General features: G+C 39.6%; 1 protein-coding gene across 1 annotated transcript in view; it reads left to right on the top strand.

The window, feature by feature from the left end:
- Positions 1–466: 466 nt before the first annotated feature.
- The window catches only part of LOC127558384 (fetuin-B-like), a 33,212-nt gene continuing 12,739 nt past the window's right edge, over positions 467–20,939 (top strand). The window contains exons 1-7 of the mRNA XM_051991764.1: positions 467–700; positions 8,105–8,215; positions 8,741–8,828; positions 10,001–10,173; positions 10,572–10,673; positions 11,346–11,429; positions 13,085–13,123. Coding sequence (XP_051847724.1) covers positions 482–700; positions 8,105–8,215; positions 8,741–8,828; positions 10,001–10,173; positions 10,572–10,673; positions 11,346–11,429; positions 13,085–13,123 — 816 coding nt within the window. The 5' untranslated portion in view covers positions 467–481. The remainder of the gene's footprint in view (positions 701–8,104; positions 8,216–8,740; positions 8,829–10,000; positions 10,174–10,571; positions 10,674–11,345; positions 11,430–13,084; positions 13,124–20,939) is intronic.

The raw sequence follows: 20,939 nt of genomic DNA on the forward strand, positions 1-20,939 counted from the left end.
TCTTTCAGCAGAGGCAGGAAGACTGGTTATTGGGTCTGACTTAGAAGAGATGCTTGTTCTGGTCAAGGTTGGGTCACCTGGTTTCTGTGGACCCTTCTACCTATGAGGTTCTGTGAGAACTTGGGGAAAGAGCCAGAATCTAATGAGTTCATTGCCAGGAACTTGGGGTAAATGGCTTGCTTTGACTTCTTGAGTAATCCCTTTGGAAATGGTTGGGAAAACAGAGCTTATTAATCAGTGATTAATAAGTGGAGGGGAGCCCGGCCACAAAAATTAAGTGGAAACAAGCGCTGTTCTGCCGCCAACTTAGTAAGGTGCATGTCAATCATTTATTCGATTTATCGCTTGCTTGCAGATTTCAAGGTAACATCACCTTCCCTATCATCAAAGGTCAGCCTTGGATTCAGGGGATAAAAGGGCTTAAAGGAGAGATCTGTATTAGCCTCCCATTGTTACAGACGGAGGCAGCCAGTTCAGCAGCATGATCCTCACTCTCTCCCTGGGCCTCTTGGTCCTGGTGCATGGTGCCTGCAGTACATCTCCCCCAGGTGAGGTCTACCAGCCTCCTCCCCAGCCCAGCTGCAATGACTCTCGAGTGTTGTCCGTGGCGGGCCTTGCTTTGGAAAAGATCAATGAGGACCGGAAGGAAGGCTACATCTTCAGCCTCAATCGAGTGGCTGATGTCCAAGAACATCGTCAGGTAAAAATTGTGTTCACTAGGGAGTGAGGATGGTGGGGTGGTCATGGGGACAGTGGGGACCTTGTCCATCTGCTCACACTGTTACAGCCAAACAACTTATCTTCTCTGAAATGGCCATCCATCTCTTACCTCCCACCATGATCTTGCACAGCTTATCTCCCATGTCTGCCATGTACTACTTGCTCAGCTTTGTCTCTTTGGCTTTCTTCAAGGCTCAGTTCAGCTGCTAATTAAGGTAGATGGTGATGAGCCTTTGGGGATACTCTTAGTTCTTCCCCTTTTTGTTTTCATTGTTGGTCAAGACGTGATTTCACTGGAGTTCTTGGGAACCTCTCTTCATCCAGGCAGATCAGCAAATCCTAGTTTTAGGAAGTCTCCTAGAGACCCTAAGATTTAAGATGACTTGTCCAGAACGGCACAGACCATATTCCACAAAGACTCAAGACTGGGTCATCCTTACCATTCAGGTCATTAGTCCTTTCTTTAGCCCCCACACCATGTTATTTCTAGAGCTGATAGTCATTTCTCTGCTTACATGTTGCATCCCAAGGAGAATGAAATTTTTTTTCCTCTTCTTTTTCATTAAATGTATTTAGCATTTTATTTTCCCTCAGTTACATATAAAAATAATTTTAGCATTCATTTTTAAAACCTTTGAGTTTCAAATTCTCTCCCTTACTTCCTCCTCACCCCATTCCCCCTCAATGATAAAGCAAATAATTTGATATAGGTTATACATATGTTATCAAGCAAAACATTTCCATAATAGTCATGTTGTAAAAGAAAACATAGACCCTCCCCCAAATCTCTCAATAAAAATAAACTAAAAAAGTACACCTCAATCTGTATTCAGACATCATCATTTCTTTTTCTGTACATAAACGGCATTTTTTTTTCTCATAAATCCTTCAGAATTGTCTTGGATCATTGTATTGCTGAGAATAGATAAGCCATTCACGGCCGATCATCTTATAACATTGCTGTTACATTGAACACAGTCCATTTCACTTTGCATCAGCTCATGAAAATCTCTCCAAGTTTTTCTGAGGGCATTCTTCTCATCATTTCTCATAGCACAATAGTATTCTGTCATAATCACATACACAATTGATTCAGCCATTCTTCAATTGATGAGCATTCCCTTTATTTCCAATTCTTTGTCAACAGAAAAAAAAATAAACTACTCAAAATATTTTTGTAGATATGATTTCTTTTCCTGTTTGTTTTTGTTCTTTTTTTGGATACAGACTTAGTAATAACATTTCTAGATCAAAGGTGTGCATGATTTTATATCCTATGAGCATAGTTCCAGATTGCTTTACAGAATAATTGAATCAATTCACAACTCCATCAATCATGATATTCTGTCTCATTTCCCCCCACATCTCCACCATTTGTCTTTTTTCTTTACTGTCTTATTAACTAATATATGTGAAGTCATACTTCACATATATATCTATCAGATTGACTAAAAGAACAAAAGTAGTACTTCAGAATTGTTTTAAATTTGCATTTCTTCCAGCAATAGTGTTAGAGTATTTTTTTCATTTGATTACTTTGATTACTTCATCTGAAAACTGTTCATAACTTTTGATCATTTATCAATTGGAGAATGGTTCTTATTTTCATAAATTTGACTCAGTTCTTAATTTGCTTCAATTTTTTTCATAGTTACTATTGCTCAATGTATTTATCTCCTATCCTATCCTATCTGCATAAACACACATTTATTCTCTCCTTTCTCTTCTTTCACCCTGTCCCTCCTCAAAAGTATTTTGCTTCTGTCTACCCCTCCCCAACCTGTCTTCCTTTTTGTCATCACACTCCCTTATTCCCTTCCCTTCCTACTTCCTGTAGGTTAAAATAAAGCTCTATACCCAATCAAGTGTGTATGTTATTCCCTCTTTGAGTCAATTCTGATATCAGTAGGCTCACTCACTTTCCATTTCTTTCCCCCCTTTCCTTCTATTGCAAAAGCTTTTTCTCGCATCTTTTTTTGTGCAATAATTTATCCCATTCTATCTCCCCCTTTCTCTTTCATCCATCCCTTAATTTTATTTTTTTAGATATCAGCTCTTCATATTCAACACACACTTGTGCCCTCTGTATATATATACTCCTAATTGCCATTAATAATGAGAAGATTCTTATAAATTACAAGTATTATCTTGCCATGTAAGAATATAAACCGATTAACCTTTTTAATTCCTTTATTATTTTCCTTTCCTATTTACCTCTTTATAGTTGAGTCTTATAGTTGAATATCAAATTTTCTATTCAGCTCTGCTCTTTTCTTCAAGGATATTTGGAAGTCCTCTATTTCACTGAATAGCCATTTCCCCCAAGAACTGTACTCAGTTTTGCTGGGTAGGTGATTCTTGATTGCAATTCTTGCTTCTTTGCCTCTGAAATATTATATTCCAAATTTTCTGATCCTTTAATGGAGAAGCTGCTAACACTTGTGTCATTTTGACTGTGGCTCCATAATACTTCAATTGTTTCTTTCTGACTCCTTGACTTGGAACTCTGGAACAAGCTTTGGAATTAAGATAAAATATTCCTGGGAATTTTAATTTTGGGGTCAGTTTTGGGAAGTGATTAGTGGATTATCTATTATATAATCTGTTTATAGCATATCAGGGTAGGGTTTTTTTTTTTTTGATAATTTCTTGAAACATAATGTCTGGGCTCTTTTTTTGATCATGGCTTTCAAGTAGTCCAACAATTCTTAAACTATCTCTCCTGTATCTATTTTTCAGGTCAGTTGTTTTTCCATGAGGTATTTTATATTGTCTTCTATTTTTGAATTCTTTAAATTTTGCTTTATTGTTTCTTGATTTCTCATAATGTCATTAGCTTCCATTTGCTCAATTCTGATTTATAAGGAATTGTCTTCGTCAGTGAGCTTTTTGTATCTCCTTTTCCATTTAGCAATTCTAGTTTTTAAAAATAGCCTTTTATTTTTCCCCCAGTTGCATATCAAGAAGATTTTTAGCATTCATTTTTGCAGGGTTTTGAGTTCCAAATTTTCCTCCCTCCTTCTCTCTTCTGAAAATGGTAAGCATTTTGAAATAGTTTATTCACCAAGTAAACATATTTTCATATTAGTCACAATTGTGAAAGAAGAAACAGATTAAAAGAAAAGAACAGAAGAAAGAATGAAGTGAGAACGATATGCCTCAATCTGCATTCAGAGCCTACCAGTTGTTTATCTGGATAGCATTTTCCTTTGTGAGTCCTTTATATTTGTCTTAAATCATCATGCTGTTGAGAAGAACTGAGTCCGTTATAACTGATCATCATACAATGTTGGTGATGCTGTGCACAATGTTTTCCTGGGGCTGATTATTTTACTTTGTATCAATTTGTACAAGTCTTTCCAGGTTTTTTTTGAAATCTGCTTGTTCATCATTTCTTATATCCCACAATAGATTCCATTACATTCATACATCACAGGTTATTCAGCCATTCCCCAAATGGTGGGTATCTCGGAAATTTTCAATATTTTGCCATCATGAAAAGTGATGCTATAATTATTTTTGCACTTGTAGATTTTTTTCTGTTTTTATGATCTCACTGGAATAGAAACCTAGTAGAGGCATTGCTGGGTCAAGAGGTACAGGTAATTTGGTTGGCCTTTGGGCATAGTGGGCATGCCTCTAGTTGGGCATAATTGCTCTCCAGAATGATTGGATCAGTTCACAACTACACTGATGATGCATTAGTGTCCCAATTTTCCCCTATCCTCTCCAACTTGTTTTTGGATCATATTGGCCAATCTCATAGGTGTGAGGTGATATCTCAGCATTGTTTTAATGTGTATTTCTCTAATCAAACATGATTTAGACCACTTCTTCATGTCTATAGATAACCTTTGATTTTGATTTTGATTTCATTTTAAAACTGTCTCAGTTTTATGCTTTAAGGAGTTTTTTTCCAGTGAATTTTTGTGCTTCTGTTTTTATTTGGCCAATTCTGCTTTTTTTAAAGGCATTCTTCTTTTCATTGGCTTTTTGTACGTCTTTTACCCTAATCTGTTTTTTTCCCTTTGTGTGAGTGTTTTGCTTATCAAGTTCTATATTCGTTTTTCATGATTTTCTTGCTTCTCACTTTCATTTCTCTTCCTATTTTTTTCCTCTACCTCTCTTATTTGAATTCCAAAATTCTTTTAGAGCCATGGCATATTTTTCTTGGAGGCTTTGAACATAAGAGCTTTTAGTCATAGGACTATAGTTATACTGTAGTCACACTACAGTAACACGATCAAGGCACCTTGACTGTATGTCTTGATCTTCTTGTTTTGTAGTAACTTTGTAGGGTCAGATTTTATTGTTGTTGTTGTCTGCCCATTTCTCCAGTCTGTTACTTGACTTAACCCTTTGTTAAAGTAGGGGAATGCTTCCAGGGTGGAGGGTGTATTGTCCCAGGCTCCATGGGTTTTGTGCAGTTGTATTCAGAGATCCTTCTAGAAATCTGTAAGTTTTCAATAATTCCAAGGTAGTAATTATCTGAGGGGAGGTGTTTACTCCCTCCTGGCCTATACTCTGTCCGTGAGTGACCACAAGCACTGTCTCTTCTCTGGAACTGTGAGAAGGATTCCCGAACTTATGTTGAAATGGAAGGAAACAACACATACATACAAATATAAATAGAAAACAGAGAATTAATACAAGATAATGTGGGAGAGAGATTGGCAGAAAGGGACTATAGAATAGAGGGGGGGGGTATAGGGAAAACCTTTATATAGAAGGTTGTGTCTGAACTAAGTTTTGAAAGGAATGAGTTGACCTAAGATGAATAGAATCACCAATCATTTGATAGTCCACTTTCCAAACAATATTATTGTTTTGAAGATCCAGGGCTGATTCTCCCCCTTATGCTTTGTTGGCTCCCCTTCTCTTCCTCTATCTTACCTAGTTAAGTTAGAAAAGTTTCAAATTCAGGGTTACTATGGACTCTATGTCTGCCTGTGGGCCAGCATGATGCATAAATAAATATCAACAAATATTTGTTATGTGCCTATCCTATAGCCAGGAACTATGGGAACCTCTGGGGACATACAAGCAAAAATAAAAAATCTCTGCCTTTTACAAATGTATATTCTGTGAATGAATTAAGGGATTATTCTTCACTTGATCCCAGTGGAATGGATATTTTGGTCAGGTGACTACAACTCTCAAAGATCATCTACCAAGTTATGGAGTAGTTGTAAACTGTGTCAGGGGAGGGAGGATGTCCTGCCCAAAGATAAAATCAAGAAGGCTTGAGGAAGATGGGATCACTAAAAAAGACTGCTACAAACCACTTTTACATATGTGGTCTCTTTCCACATCTCATAAGATCTCTTTTCAAGATCTCTTTGGGAAATAGACTCAGTAGAGACACGTCTGGATCAAAGAGTATGCAGTTTTTTAGCCCTTTGGCCAGAATTCCAAATTGTTCTCCAGAATGGTTGGATTCACCAACAATGCATTAGTTTTCCAGTTTTCCCAATCCCCTCCAACACTTATCATTATCTTTTCCTCTCACTTTAGCCAATCTCAGAGGTGTGAACTGGTACCTCGGAGTTGTCTTAATTTGCATTTCTCTAATAAACAGGAACATTCACTTTTTTTGGTCATTTTTTATTATAATTTTTTATTGACAGAACATATGCATGGGTGATTTTTTACAATATTATCCCTTGCTCCCACTTTTGTTCCGACTTTTCCCTTCCCTCACTCCGCCCCCTTCCTTTGATGGCAGGCCATCTTGTGCATGTTAAATAAAACATTCACTTTTAAGAGCAGGAATCAATGCAACTTTTCTGGAGAATGTGGTACTTGAGCTAGGTTTCATAGTGGAACATAAGCTCCTTGAGGAGATCAGCAGAGGCTGATTCATTTTGGTCATTGTATCCCCAGCTCCTAATACAGTGTCTGGTCCTAGTGAATGCTTGCTAATTTTTTAGCAATTAATTTTTTTGCTGATTGATTAAGATGAGTCTTGAAGGAAGAGGAGGTAAGGTTGATCAGGGAGTGCTTGTGTGAAGAAAGCAGTAGATGTCTGGTCCAACCTGGGAACCAAGTAGAAGTCCCATATGAAAGGAACATCATCCTTTTTTTTTTTTTTTAAATTATAGCTTTTTATTCATAAGATACATGCATGGGTAATTTTTCAGCATTGACAATTGCCAAATCCTTTGTTCCAATTTTTCCCCTCCCTTCCTCCACCCCCTCTCCCAGATGGCAGGTTGACCAATACATGTTAAACATGTTAAAGCATAAGTTAAATACAATGTATGTATAAATGTTCATACAGTTATTTTGCTGTACAAAAAGAGTTGGACTTTGAAATAGTGTACAATTAACTTGTGAAGGAAATAAAAAATGCAGGCAGGTAAAAATAGAGGGATTGGGAATTCTATGTAGTGGTTTATAGTCATCTCCCAGAGTTCTTTTGCTGGTTCAATTCATTACTGCTCTATTGGAACTGATCTGGTTTATTTCATCGCCAAAAAGGGCCACGTCCATCAGAATTGATCCTCATATAATATTGTTGTTGAAATATATAATGATCTCCTGGTTCTGTTCATTTCACTCAGCATCAGTTCATGTAAGTCTCTCCAGGTCTTTCTGAAATCATCCTGCTGGTCATTTCTTACCGAATAATAATATTCCATGTTATTCATTTACCACAATTTATTCAGCCATTCTCCAATTGATGGGCATCCACTCAGTTTCCAGCCTCTGGCCACTACAAAGAAGTATTCTTTCACATACAGGACCCTTTCCCTTTTGAAAAATCTCTTTGGGGGTATAAGTTCAAGTAACACTGCTGGGTCAAAGGTTATATACAGTTTGATAGCTTTTTGAGCATAATTCCAAATTGCTCTCCAGAATGGCTGCATGCATTCACAATTCCACCAACAAGAACATCATCCTTTTCATTTTGAATGAATCAATATTTCATTTTGAAGTTTGCAAATCTTATATAAATTGTCTCATTTACATATCATATAATAATGTGGTGATAATGATATTGCATTTTAAGGTTTGCAAAATGCTTTACATATGTTAATCCCATTTGATAATCATAGAGCATGTGAGAAAAAAAAATTAGTGTGAGATGAGGCTGCTAGGGTAGATTAAGCCTCTCAAACTCCTCCTTGGCTTAATCTGGATAGGACCAAGGGGTGAGAAATCTTCTTGGGCAATGGTGGTCAATGCCAGGGCTATCTCCTTACTGAATGTGATGGGACTTATCCTTTCCAATCTATCCCATTCTCAGTTGCTCCATGAAATGAAACTTGAGGGTTTTATAGTTGTCTTTCATTCCCAGATCCCAGCTCTCCAGATCCTGGCACAACATTGCCTGCCATGGGCGAGCCATGCATGAAACATCTCTTATTTCCCCTCCTCACAGGCAGGTTCAGGCTCCGTGTACTACCTCACCCTTGATGTGTTAGAAACATATTGTCACGTGCTCAGCAAGAAAAACTGGAAAGATTGTGAGGCCAGGCGGCTGCATGATTCGGTAAGTGTTTATTCTCAGTGAATTCAGAGAGAGGAAGGGGAGAGGAGCCAAAGGGAAATGAGTCTCTGAGTTTGTTTTGTTCTGAAAAGCCTCGAGCTCTTGCAGAGAAAGCTGATTTGGGGGGGTCAGACTTGGTGAGTTTTACTACTCACTTACTATATGATATTGAATAAATCTATTTCTTTCTTTGGCCCTCTCAGTTTTCTCATCTGTAAACTGAGGGTGGGCAGGAGGGTGAACTGGATGGGCTCCAAGGTCACTTCTGGCTTTGTAAATATTTCCCTTTTACTTAGATGCATGCCAGTGGAATCCCATTGTTTCACAGCATATTCAATTCTCATTCCATATAATTGAGAAATACACTATGCTGATTTCTTTCAGTATGGAAAGTCTCCTTCCAGATCCTGCATTCTCATTATGTCCCCCATTACCAATTGTGAAGCTTCTTGGCATAAAATTGTGGAATGAGATGTGGACACCATCTTGTTATCTCAGAAATTATAACACTAATGTGTTTGACCCTAGATTTATGGCCAGTGCAAAGCCATATTTTATGTTAACTTGCCAAGAAGAATTCTCTACTTACCTGCCTATAATTGCACCATTCGTCCAGGTGAGGTATTTTTCCTTTGATTGGTCTGTTGAATTTGTCTTTAAGTTTTATTGATTTTAATGCTACAAATCATTTCCTGAAAAACAAAAACAAATTTCTCCTTCCCTATGTATGCTATGGTTCATCTTTCATTCAACTTTCTAATTGATCTTCCTAAACCATAGATCTGATCATGTTATTCCCCTTTTCAACAAACTCCTTTTACCTTCCTTATTCTTTTTGCCTCTTAGATCAAAGCTAAGACTTTTTTGACTCTGAAAGACCTCCATAACCTAGTACCTTCCTACTTTTCCCATCTTCTCAACCTCCATGTGTCATTGCCTCCCCTCTGCTCCTTGTACAGGACATGCCTAATTTCATATCTGGCTCTCTCTCCCTCTTCTCCCAGGATCCCGGCTTCCTTGATTTCCTTCTAATTCCAGCTCAGCATTCTCCTTCTGCAGGAAGATTTTTCTGGAATCCTCTTGATCTTAGTGCCTCTCTCTGGGATTATCTTCAATTCATCTTGTACTTATTTTATCTGTGCATGGTTGTTTGCATGTTGTCTCCCTTAGTAGGTGGTGAAAGCCTGAAGATGAGGGACAATGTTCTTCCTCTGTATTCCCAGGGTTCATCACGGTACTACCACATAGTAGGCACTTAATAAATGCTCGTTGGCTTGATTTGAACCACAGAACTTGTTTAATTTGAAGGGCACTGCCTCAGTCCAGCAGATCAAAGGTTCATGATCACCCGGCTACACTTTAAAAAAAGCTCCTAACTGACTGAGACTGACAAACCTAGGTCATTCTCGTTTTTGTTAAATGCAAATGTTGAGCTTTTCATGAATTCCCACAAAATTTATCTTACCCAGTTCACTGGCCTGTAAAGTTCCTCCTGGAACCTGACTGTCAACCTCCAGAATTAATCATCCTTCCAGACGTTAGGGCCTCTGACAAGACTGGATGAACATTCCCTCTTCAGCTTTATCTTCATCTCTGATCAAAATCTTAATGTCTCTTTATCGAATCCTCAGCAGAGCAGTTGTGTATAATAGGCTTCTTGAATTGGCAAAAAGCTCTTAGTGTGTTGAAAATTCCCCAACTACCTAATGTAGTACAATAACATAATGTGCAACTATGATTTTAAGAGCACAGAGAAGTTTATTTTTTCCCTATTTGTTTAAAAATCAGTGTCTAGTAGAGAGATTGCCACATTGTGCCCCGATTGCCCCGTGCTCCTTCCCAACAACATCTCAGATCCATGGATTTCTCAAACTGTTACTGAATCTCTGAAAAAAATCAACAAGGAGATTGGAGTGGGGAAGGCATTTCATCTCTTCAAAGTCACCGAAGCTCGAACCCAGGTAAGTGGGAGCCTGTTCTCTAGCTCTGTTTATCTGCTACTTTAAGATTAGAGGGAAGATCTCTCTCTCTCGTTCCCCTCCCACTTGCCCCCTTCTCTCTCTCTCTCTCTCTCTCTCTCTCTCTCTCTCTCTCTCTCTCTCTCTCCTGGGATTATCTATATACCTCAGGCCATCTTGCAATATAGATTGTGGGGAATTAACCTTTCCCTAACACAGGGATGGGGAATCTCCAGCTTGGGGTTTTTATTTATATAATCAGCTTCAGGTCTGGCGAAGCTGAAAGCTAATGTTACCTTTCCCTGCTTGGATTCTACAAGATAATAATCATCTCCCCTCCTGACTTGTCCCCATTCTCCTGCCTTCTTTTTCCCTTGCCTCCTTCTTCTTCCTCCCTCCAGTGGGTAGTGGGCCCTTCCTTCTTCGTGGATTTCTTAGTCACCGAGTCGCCCTGCACCAAGTCACTGCCTAAAGCATGTCTGCCGCCACTTGCTAATGCCCAGGTAAGCTCCTGGCCAAGGATTCTGGATCTTCTCCCCCAGGGGGGGTTAGCAGAAAATTGGCTAACTCAATCCAGAAAAAAAGATCTTTTAAATGATTTTTGGGCCCTCCAGGAACTGGTATTATCTGCTGGGATATTCTCTAAGGTCAAAAAGATAATTGAGCCTCCACCAGAGCTTTAATTAAGTGTTTACTGTGTACGAGCCTCTGAGCTCAGAGGCAGAAGCACAAATGGCAGGGAAACCAAAGTTAGCACCTGTCCTCAGGGAGCTTTCACCCCAGTGGGGGAGAATAACAGAGAAGATCGGGGGGAGGCAGAGAAGGAAGGGCTTGGGATCTGGGACCCTGTCCAGGATGGGCTCGAGGCTGGTGCGGGCTCCCTCTTTGGGAAGGACCAGGCAATGGCAGGCAGAGCCTCAAGGGGCATTGGATACTTCCAGTGCCAGAAGGTCACGGCTGAAGTGAGCTTGGGGGGGGGGGTGGGGTGGTTCTGGGTCATTCCAGAGAAGCTCTAGAAGGAGATTCAGGAGCGTAGCTGGGAGAAAAATGAGGAGCATTGGTCTATCCGAGGGGGCTGTGAAGCTCCCTGGAAAATGCTAGAAAAGCAGAGGAGAGCCCCGCTTCACTGTGGGCACAGCTCTCCCTAACAATGGCCTCTTTCCCCCTTTTTCCAGCCTGTAGGGATTTGCGAGGGTTCCCTAATTCGCGACGAAATCGAAACATCTGTCTCTGGGAAGTGTGAATTCTTCCAAAGCCAGGTATTTTTCAGTCCAGTTGTGTGCGCCTTCCCCAAACAGTAGGAGATGGCACCCACCCTCCCTTGCTCCTGCTGCCCTCTCCCTTCCCCTTCCCTTCTTTGCTGAAGGGGAGACAGTTCCAGCTAGGGCTCCCCAGATGGATCCCCTGCCCACTCATTCCAGTGGACAGCAGGCAACCTTTCCCCATGCAGGTGAACAGCAGATGTCCTGCCTCTGGCATTCTCAGCCAAAGGAACACTAAACTAGCCCATCTGTGCTGATTCCTAACTTGGTGTTCTCCTTGGGCAGAGCATTTAATACCTCAGTCTCAGTTTCCTCCTGGGTGAGCCAAAGATCTAAATCCACGCTCGCCCTCCCTCCCTGCAGGACCCAGTCGGAGCCAGGGCTCTCCTACCACTCATGTTCAGGGCTCTCCATCCTCCTGTGATGGGGAGATTAGGAACCCGTGGGTCTGGGGGCTCCAGGGGAATTTCTTCTAGAAGGAATTCTGGGGGAGGACATTCTCTCTAACAAGACAGAGCAGCACCTGTTTGTAGTTGACTGACTGACCTGGGAGTGTCCTGACTGTTCTGGGAGTCTCCTGATTGAGAGTACTTGACTATCCAAGTGTCCTGACTGTCCCAGAGAGTCCTGACTGTCTGGGAATCTCTGACTGTCCTTCAGTGCCCTGATTTTTCCAGAGTGTCCTGACTCTTCTAGAGTGTCCTAGTGTCCTGACTGTCCAAGAGTGTCCTGACTTTTCTAGAGTGTCCTGACTGTCTGGGAGTGCCTGAGTGTCTGAGTGGCTATGACCACTGAGAGTTTAGAGGCTTACTCAGGGGCGTGGAGCCAATGTGTGCGGGAGCCAGACTGTTCTGCTTCTGGGATTGGTCGGCTCTCTATCCACAACACCATGGATGCCTTTCAGAATATTGCTGCCCCCAAAGATCAAGAGAGGGACTTGACCATGGTCACATGCTAGTAGGGTCGGGGCAGAATTGGAATCCAGGGCTCTCCTGACTCCATGCTGAGCCCTTAGGCACTGACTACAGCTCTAGGTGCCTGTGCAGATGTCACATTTCCAGAAGGTTCTAAGGTTTGCTAGATCCTTTGCAGGGGCTTGGCTCTTTCACCCTTCCCAGTACCTTGGACAGCAGTGGCTCCTGGAGAGAGCTCTCTGACATTGCATTTTCCATGTGGGAGGAAGGTCCCTCAGAAAGGGAATGCAAAGTTGTCCTGCTGGGGACCCATAAGCTTAGAAAGGGTCACCCTTCTTCTCCCCTACATTTGGCATGAGAAAAGACTTTATCTTTCAGTTTTTGAAGCCTTTTTTTTTAAATTGGGGAGCCCTAAAAGTCATGCTCTTGAAATCTTTCTTTTTAAGAGCTAAGTAGGGGCAACTAGGTGGTGCAGTGGATAGAGCAGAGGATAGACCCTGAAGTCAGGAGGACCTGAGTTCAAATCTGGCCTCAGACACAACACTTCCTGGCTGTCTGACACTACGCAAGTCATGTAGTCCCATTTGCGAGAGAGAGAGAGAGAGAGAGAGAGAGAGAGAGAGAGAGAGAGAGAGAGAAAGAGAGAGAGAGAGAGGTCTCAGTAGGTTGGTGGAAAGAATGGGTCCGGGGATGCTCAAGTGGTGAGCTGTATGTGTTTGAAGGTGTCCCTCTTTTCAGCCAACTTCAGCCCCTGAGAGCCATCCTCCAGAGCACCAGGTTCCACAGCAACTGGCCTCCACAGCTGCACCTCCACTGGAGGGGCCAAAGGGATCTGTCCAGTTTTTGCCTGACCCGTCTGTAGGGAAGATTGAAGACTTCCAGGAAAAGAAACCCATCGTGACCTTCCCTGTACATGTCAGCTTGACTACACATCCCCTGGGAGAGGTCCTACACCTACCATCCCATTTCCTGCTGGAAAAAGAGGAGCTGCCCGTTGTGTTTCCTTTCCCAGAAGGATCAAGATCAAATGAATGTCCAGGACCTGCTGAGCACCCTAATTCTCTTATTCTTCCACCATGAAAGTCAATTTCTCTTCTCTCTCTCTCTCTCTCTCTCTCTCTCTCTCTCTCTCTCTCACACACACACACACACACACACACATCTGGTGTCATATTTGGGATGGTGTGTTGGAGGGGAAAGAGAGAGTATCTGGTATCCCACAATTCCATGCTGAGTATAATAAAATTTTTCCCTTTTTGGCTCATCTTTAATCTGAAACTATTTTGCTAAATTTTTTGATCATGATGAAGTAACATTACAAATACTTACTGGATGTGACCATTAAGTTCAGAGCATTAATTGGAGAGTGGGGTGTGGGATACAAGGAGATATAAGGCATAGATCCTGACCTCGATGAACTCATATACTAGGAAGGGGGTCACTCAAATTTTGCTTCTATAAACCACAGATATTTTCAATGAGAATATTCCCCCCAATGATTCAGTTCTCAACCACCCACATTTTTCCATCTTGCATTACTCTAGTCAGCGTCCTCCTGACAATACTCAATAGTCTCCATGCTTAGAGGTCTTCTTCCAAGGATCTGAGTGTCTTCTTCCAAAGATCTGAACGTCATCTGGATCCCATGTTGTGCCTCTTGGTTAATCTCTCATTTCCCTGGATCTTTTCTTCCAGTCGTGCATTGTGTTGACAAAGCTCTTCATAATACTTCCCACAGCTCCTTGCAGTAATGCCCATCTGTCCATTTACACCTGCCCTAGATTTTACTGTTGCTCTTTTGCTGAGCTGCAACTATAATTCTTTGGAATAGAAGTCACAGCCATACAGCATCATGGGAACAACACTGGAGTCCAGAGGAAAGGCTTTCTTTCAGGGAGAAAGAACAGGGGGCATTCACATGGTTGAAAAATTCCCAAATGGATTGCATTTGGGAAAGGGAGATCCAGAAAATAGCCAGGAGGTCAATGAGTGTTTATCAAGTCTTTACTGTACATTCAGACACATAAGCAAGCCAAATGCTTATATATATAAAAAAAAGGTGGAAACATGGCCATTGCACTCAAGGAGCTGACAGTCTAATGGGGGAGGTGACATGTCTATAATTATGTACAAATAAGTTATGAACAGGCTAAAAAGAAGATAAGCAGTAATGGGAAGGCACTAGAGCTAAAAAGGATTGGGAAAGGTTTCTTGTTGAAGGTGCAATTTTACTTGAGAAAGGGAGAGAGAAAATAAACATTTAAAGGAAAAGGCTTTTTTATTTTTAAAGAAAGACACAAAGACATATTGTGTCTTTTCAAATTTTCCCATTTCTGTCAAAAGCACCATAGGCATTCCAGTTCCCAAGTTTGTGGCTTCAGCATTACCTTGGACTCTTCCCCCTTCTTTCAATCAGTGGCCAATACTGGCTGTCTTTATCTTTCTTTTTCTCATGCAACTACCTCCTTAGTCCAGGTTCCTATTGATTCTTGCCTGGATGCAAGAGCTTCCTACAGTCTCCCCATGTCATATGTCTTCTCACTCCAGTCCATGTTCTTGCTGCTGCCAGAGTCATTTTATTTAAGCTCAGGACTGTCCCACTCAGTAACTGCAAGGGCTTCCTTTCACTTCTAGGTCTTTAGAGTCCTTGTTGACCTGTTTTCAATTAATCTTTCCCATCTTCTTGCATTCTGCAATTCAAAGCTTCTCTGGTCCTTTCCATAAGACACTGTCTCCCATCTCCATATTTTTGTGCCTACTGCCCTCACACCCAGAACATGCTCCCATCTTCCCTCTTACCTCACAAAGTCCTCTCTTCTTGAGATCCAATTCAAGCAACATTTTCTGCAAGCAGTTTTCGCTGATGTCCTAAATTCGCGCTATTTTCCTTAGCTCTTAGTATGTTCCTCAAAAAATGCTGTATTTATTTCAATGTGTATGTGGCAACACCAATCAAATCTAAACCCTTTGAAGGTAAATCCCCCAATTCCTGGCTCATGGCAAGACCTCCATGATTGGTGGCTGAATTGAATTGGGTCAGATGCCTTTGTGAACCCCTCTCTCCTTCTCCCTCCCATTTCAGGAGCCTCTTCTCAAGCTCTTACACTCCTTCCTGTCACCGGCACCAGAAAGGGCATGATTGTCCCCGCTTTAATGAAATAAAGTGACTCCTGTGTGCCTCATTGGCAGGAATAGAAACCTCTTGGTCTGAAACCTGGACACATGAAGATCCCCAAAGATCGCTTCTGTTAAAAAAAATTTGGATAAAAAATAGATGGATGGTGGTACCATGCTAAAAGTTAAGGATACAAAACCAAAAATGGTACTTTATCTATCCTTCAGCAGTTTACTCTCAATTAACCCACAATTGCTGAATAGGTTTTGTTCAATCCATACTATATACCAAGATAAGATCAAAGTAAAACATGGTTTAGAATCAAGGGTGATATTCTAAGAAAATTAGAAGAATAAGAAATAATTTGCCTATCAGACTATCAGAAGGAGAATTCAAAACTAAACAAGAGATAGAGAGCATTATAAAATGTAAAACACATAATTTTATTTTAAATTAAAAGGCATTTGCACAAACAAAATTATTGCAACCAAGATCAGAAGGAAAGCAGAAAGCTGGGAAACACTCTTTACAGTAAACATCTCTGATAAATACTTTATTTCTTAAATATTTTGAGAACTGAATCAAATTTATAAGAATGCAAGTCATTTCCCAACTGACAAATTGCCAATGGATATGAACAGACAGTTTTCAGATGAAGAAATCAAAACCATCTATAGGTATATGAAAAAGGGTTTCAAATTACTTTACCACCTCACACCTATAAAAATGGACAATATGACAAAAAGGGAAAGTGATAAATAATGTAGAGGATGTGGGAAAATCAGGACACTAATGCATTGTTGGTGGAGTTAGGAGCTGATCCAACCATCCTGGAGAACAATTTGGAGTTATGCCCTAAAGTAACCAAATTGTGAATACCCTTTGATCCAGCAATATAAGTACTAGGTCTGTATCCCAAAGAGATTATTAAACAAAGGAAAAGGGCCTACATGTGCAAGACTATTTATGACAACCTTTTATTTTTCTGATATAATTAGGGTTAAGTGATATGCTTAGGATTACACAGCTAAGAAGTATTAGGTATCTGAGGCCAGATTTGAAGGTAGGGCCTTCCAATATCAGGGCCAGTGCTCTATCCACTGCACCATCTAGCTACTGTTACAAAACTATTTTAACGGCCTTCTGTGTGGTGGCAAAATGTTAGAAATTGAGGGAATGTCCATCAACAGGGGAATGACTGAAGAATCTGAATACAATGGAATACTATTGTGCAATAAGAAATAATGAACAAGCAGAGGTCAAAAAAACCTGGAAAAAGTTGTAGGAACTGATACAATGTGCAATGAGCCAAACTAGAAAAACATTGTACACAATATCAGCAACATTGTATGATGATCAGTTGTTAAACTTTTCTCAGAAACATAATGATCCAAGACAAGTTCAAAGAATTCACAAAAGAAAATGCTATCCAAATTCAGATAAAGAACTGATGGACTCTGAGTGCAGATAAAAGCATAATCCTTATTATTAAATCCCTTATTTATTAATTTATATATCATTTATTTATTATTATAATAATAAATACTATTGTTATATTTATTTATAAGGTATATTCCCTTATTATTATTAACTTATTTATTTATTCTTCCTTGTGGTTTTTTCCTTTTGATCTGTTTCTTCTTTTACAACTGGGATAAATATGGAAATAGGTTTTACATGATGGCACATCTATATGAAACTAACTACCATCTTTGAAAGAGGGAGAAAAGAGAGAGAAGAAGGAAGAAAAATCCTATAAAATACATGCTAAAATTTTTCTTGATATGTAACTGGGGAAAATTTTTTTTTTATTATTCTCATTTATGTTTATTTTTTATGCTTCTCTTGAATTTTGTTTTTGTATGTCATACTTTCTATTCAGCTCTAAACTCTAGGAATGTTTTATTTCAGCAAATATTCATTTTTTCCCTTGATAGAGCACATTGAGTTTTGCTGAGTAAATTATTCTTAGTTTTAATCCTATCTCGTTTGTCATCCAGAATAACAGAACAAATGTTGTAGTCCTTAAAAGTAGTAGCTGCTAAATCTTATGTGACCCTGATTGTGGCTTCATGATAATAAAATAATATTTAAAAGAAAGGAATAGGGACAGCTAGGGATGCAGTACAGCACCAGTCCTGAAGTCAAGAGGACCTGAGTTCAGATCTGTCCTCAGACACATAGTACTTCCCAGGTGTGTGACCCTGGGCAAGTCACTTAACCTTAATTACTCCAAGGAAAAAAATGAAAGAAAGGAATATACCTATGGAAAATAGGTAGTCATCTTAGCAGAATTAAGATTTGTATCAGACTTGGGGACTTATAGTATAGGGAATGGGAGAGTAGTGAAGGGAGAGGGAAGAGTTAAGGATGCTTCAAATGAGTGTAGACTTCCACTGAAAGTCCTGACCCACTCAGGTGTTGGAAGGCCAGGCCGTGTTTAGGGCTCTAGGACCTTTCAGCACTCATGGTGTGGACACAGCAATCAATCAAGTTCTCCAGATGTGCACTCCTGCTTTTTTTTGGACATGATGTTGGCCAATTATGATTGTGTGGCATGTGTGGTGACCAGTGGGGCAATGGAACAGGTTTCCATAGATGGACCATGGGCTTGATGAAGTTCTGGCCATCAATAAAATGATGCTGGAGACCCAGGTTAGCCCCCATGTTCACTGACCTTTGGCTGTCTAAGGCTAGAAAGCCTTGCCTGGGCAGGAGAGGGGCAGCTGTGGAGCTGAGTGGGTGTATTGGTTTTTCTCAGAGAGTTAATGAATATCCACTGTTGTGGTTTGACTTAGCTTGAGAACATCAAACAAACATGATGCTGATGTAATAGTGATAAATGAATCATTGCCAATAAAATCAGGAGTGAAACAAAGTTGCCCACTTTCACCATTACTATTCAATATTGTATTAGAAATGCTAGTTTTGGCAATAAGAGAAGAAAAAGAGATTAAAGGAATTAGAGTAAGTAATGAGCAAACCAAATTATCACTTTTTGCAGATGATATGATGGTGGACTTAGAGAACCTCAGAGATTCTACTAAAAAGCTATTAGAAATAATTCACAACTTTAACAAAGTTGCAGGATACAAAATAAATTCACATCAATCCTCAGCATTTTTATACATCATCTACAAAATCCAACAGCAAGAGATACAAAGAGAAAGTCCATTCAAAATAACTGTCGATAGCATAAAATATTTGGGAATAAATCTGCCAAGGAAAAGTCAGGATTATTTGAACAAAACTACAAAACTCTTTCCACACAAATAAAGTCAGATTTAAATTATTGGAAAATATTAAATGCTCTTGGATAGGCTGAGCGAATATAATAAAGATGACAATACTCCCTAAACTGATGTATTTATTTAGTGCTATACCAATCAGACTCCTAAGAAACTATTTTATTGACCTAGAAAAAATAACAACAAAATTCATCTGGAAGAACAAAAGGTCAAGAATTTCAAGGGAACTAATGAAAAACAAAATCCAGTGAAGGTGGCCTCGTTGTAACTGATCTAAAATTATATTATAAAGCAGCAGTCACCGAAACCATTTGGTATTGGCTAAGAAATAGATCAGTAGAATAGGTTAGGTTCACAGGACAATCTAGTGATTGTCCCCCAAAACTCCAACCTTTGGGATAAGAATTCATTATTTGAAAAAAATTTCTGGGAAAATTGGAAATTAATATGGCAGAAACTAGGCATGGACCCATACTCAATACCATACACCAAGATAAGATCAAAATGGGTTCATGATTTAGGCATAAAGAATGAGATTATAAATAAATTAGAGGAACATAGGATAGTTTACCTCTCAGACTTGTGGAGGAGGAAGGAATTTGTGACCAAAGAAGAACTAGAGGTCATTATTGATCACAAAATAGAAAATTTCAAAAATATTAAATTAAAAAGCTTCTGTACAAATGAAACTAATGAGGACAGGATTAGAACAGAAGCAATAAATTGGGAAACCATTTTTTACAGCTAAAGGTTCTGATAAAAGGCTCATCTCCAAAATATATAGAGAATTGACTTTAATTTATAAGAAATCAAACCATTCTCCAACTGCTAAATGTTCAAAGGATAGAAACAGACAATTTTCAGATGAAGAAATTGAAACTATTTCTAGCCATATGAAAAGATGCTCTAAATCACTATTGATCAGAGAAATGCAAATTAAGGCAACTCTGAGATATCATTACAACCTATCAGATTGGGTAAGATCACATGAAAAGATAATGATGAATGTTGGAGGGGATGCAGGAAAACTGGGACACTGATGCATTGTTGGTGGAGTTGTGAACGAATCCAACCATTCTGGAGAGCAATCTGGAAATTATGCCCAAAAAATTATCAAACTAGGCATACCCTTTGATCCAGCAGTGCTACTACTGGGCTTATATCGCAAAGAAATACTAAAGAAGGGAAAGAGACCCGCATGTACAAAAATGTTTATGGCAGCCCTTTTTGTAGTGATTAGAAACTGGAAATTGAATGGTTGCCCATCAATTGGAGAATGGCTCAATAAATTCTGGTATATGAATGTGATGGAATATTATTGTTCTGTAAGAAATTCCAGCAGGAAGAATACAGAGAGGCTTGGAGAGACTTACATGAACTGATGCTGAGTGAAATGAGCAGAACCAACAGATCATTATCTACTTCAACAACAATACCATATGAAGATCAGTTCTGATGGACGTAGCTCTCTTCAACAATGAGAGGATCCAAATCAGTTCCAACTGATCTATAATGAACAGAACCAGCCATATCCAGAGAAAGAACACTGGGAAATGAATATGGACCATAACATAACATTTCGATTCTTTCTGTTATTGTTTGCTTACATTTTTGTTTTTTTCTTCTCAGATTATTTTTATCTTCTTTCTAAATCCTATCTTTCTTGTACAACAAGATAACTATACAAATATGTACACATATATTGCATATAACATATACTTTAACATATTTAACATGCATGTTACTACCTGCCATCTAGAGAAGGGAGTGGAGGGGAGGAGGGGAAAAGTTGAAACAGAAGTTTTTGCAAGGGTCAATGTTGAAAAATTACCCATACATATGTTTTGAATATAAAAAGCTATAATTTAAAAAAATGAAAAAAAAAAAACAAGCATAATGCCAGAGTCAGAGTATGGAGGGGAGCTGTCCCTGAACTGAGTTTCAGGAGGCTTTCCCATCATGCCCTGTGTGACCCTGAGGAAGTAATTCTTCTGTCTGAGCATCTTCTGAGATCCCTTCTATGGCCAGATCTCAAATCTGGTGACAGGATACCTCCCAAGGATACGGCCACAGCATAGTGCTGTGATGACTGGCCCTTCCAATCACAATTAATGATTTCCCTCAAGTCAGTCCTGAGTTCTCTCCTCAGTTACTGCATTAGCTTCTTCCTGCCTCCCCTGCCTCCAGTTTTACCCCTTTCTAATCCCTCTTCCATGTAGCTGCCATATTC

The sequence above is a fragment of the Antechinus flavipes genome, chromosome 3, assembly GCF_016432865.1.
Source record: "Antechinus flavipes isolate AdamAnt ecotype Samford, QLD, Australia chromosome 3, AdamAnt_v2, whole genome shotgun sequence".
Lineage (NCBI taxonomy): Eukaryota > Metazoa > Chordata > Mammalia > Dasyuromorphia > Dasyuridae > Antechinus > Antechinus flavipes.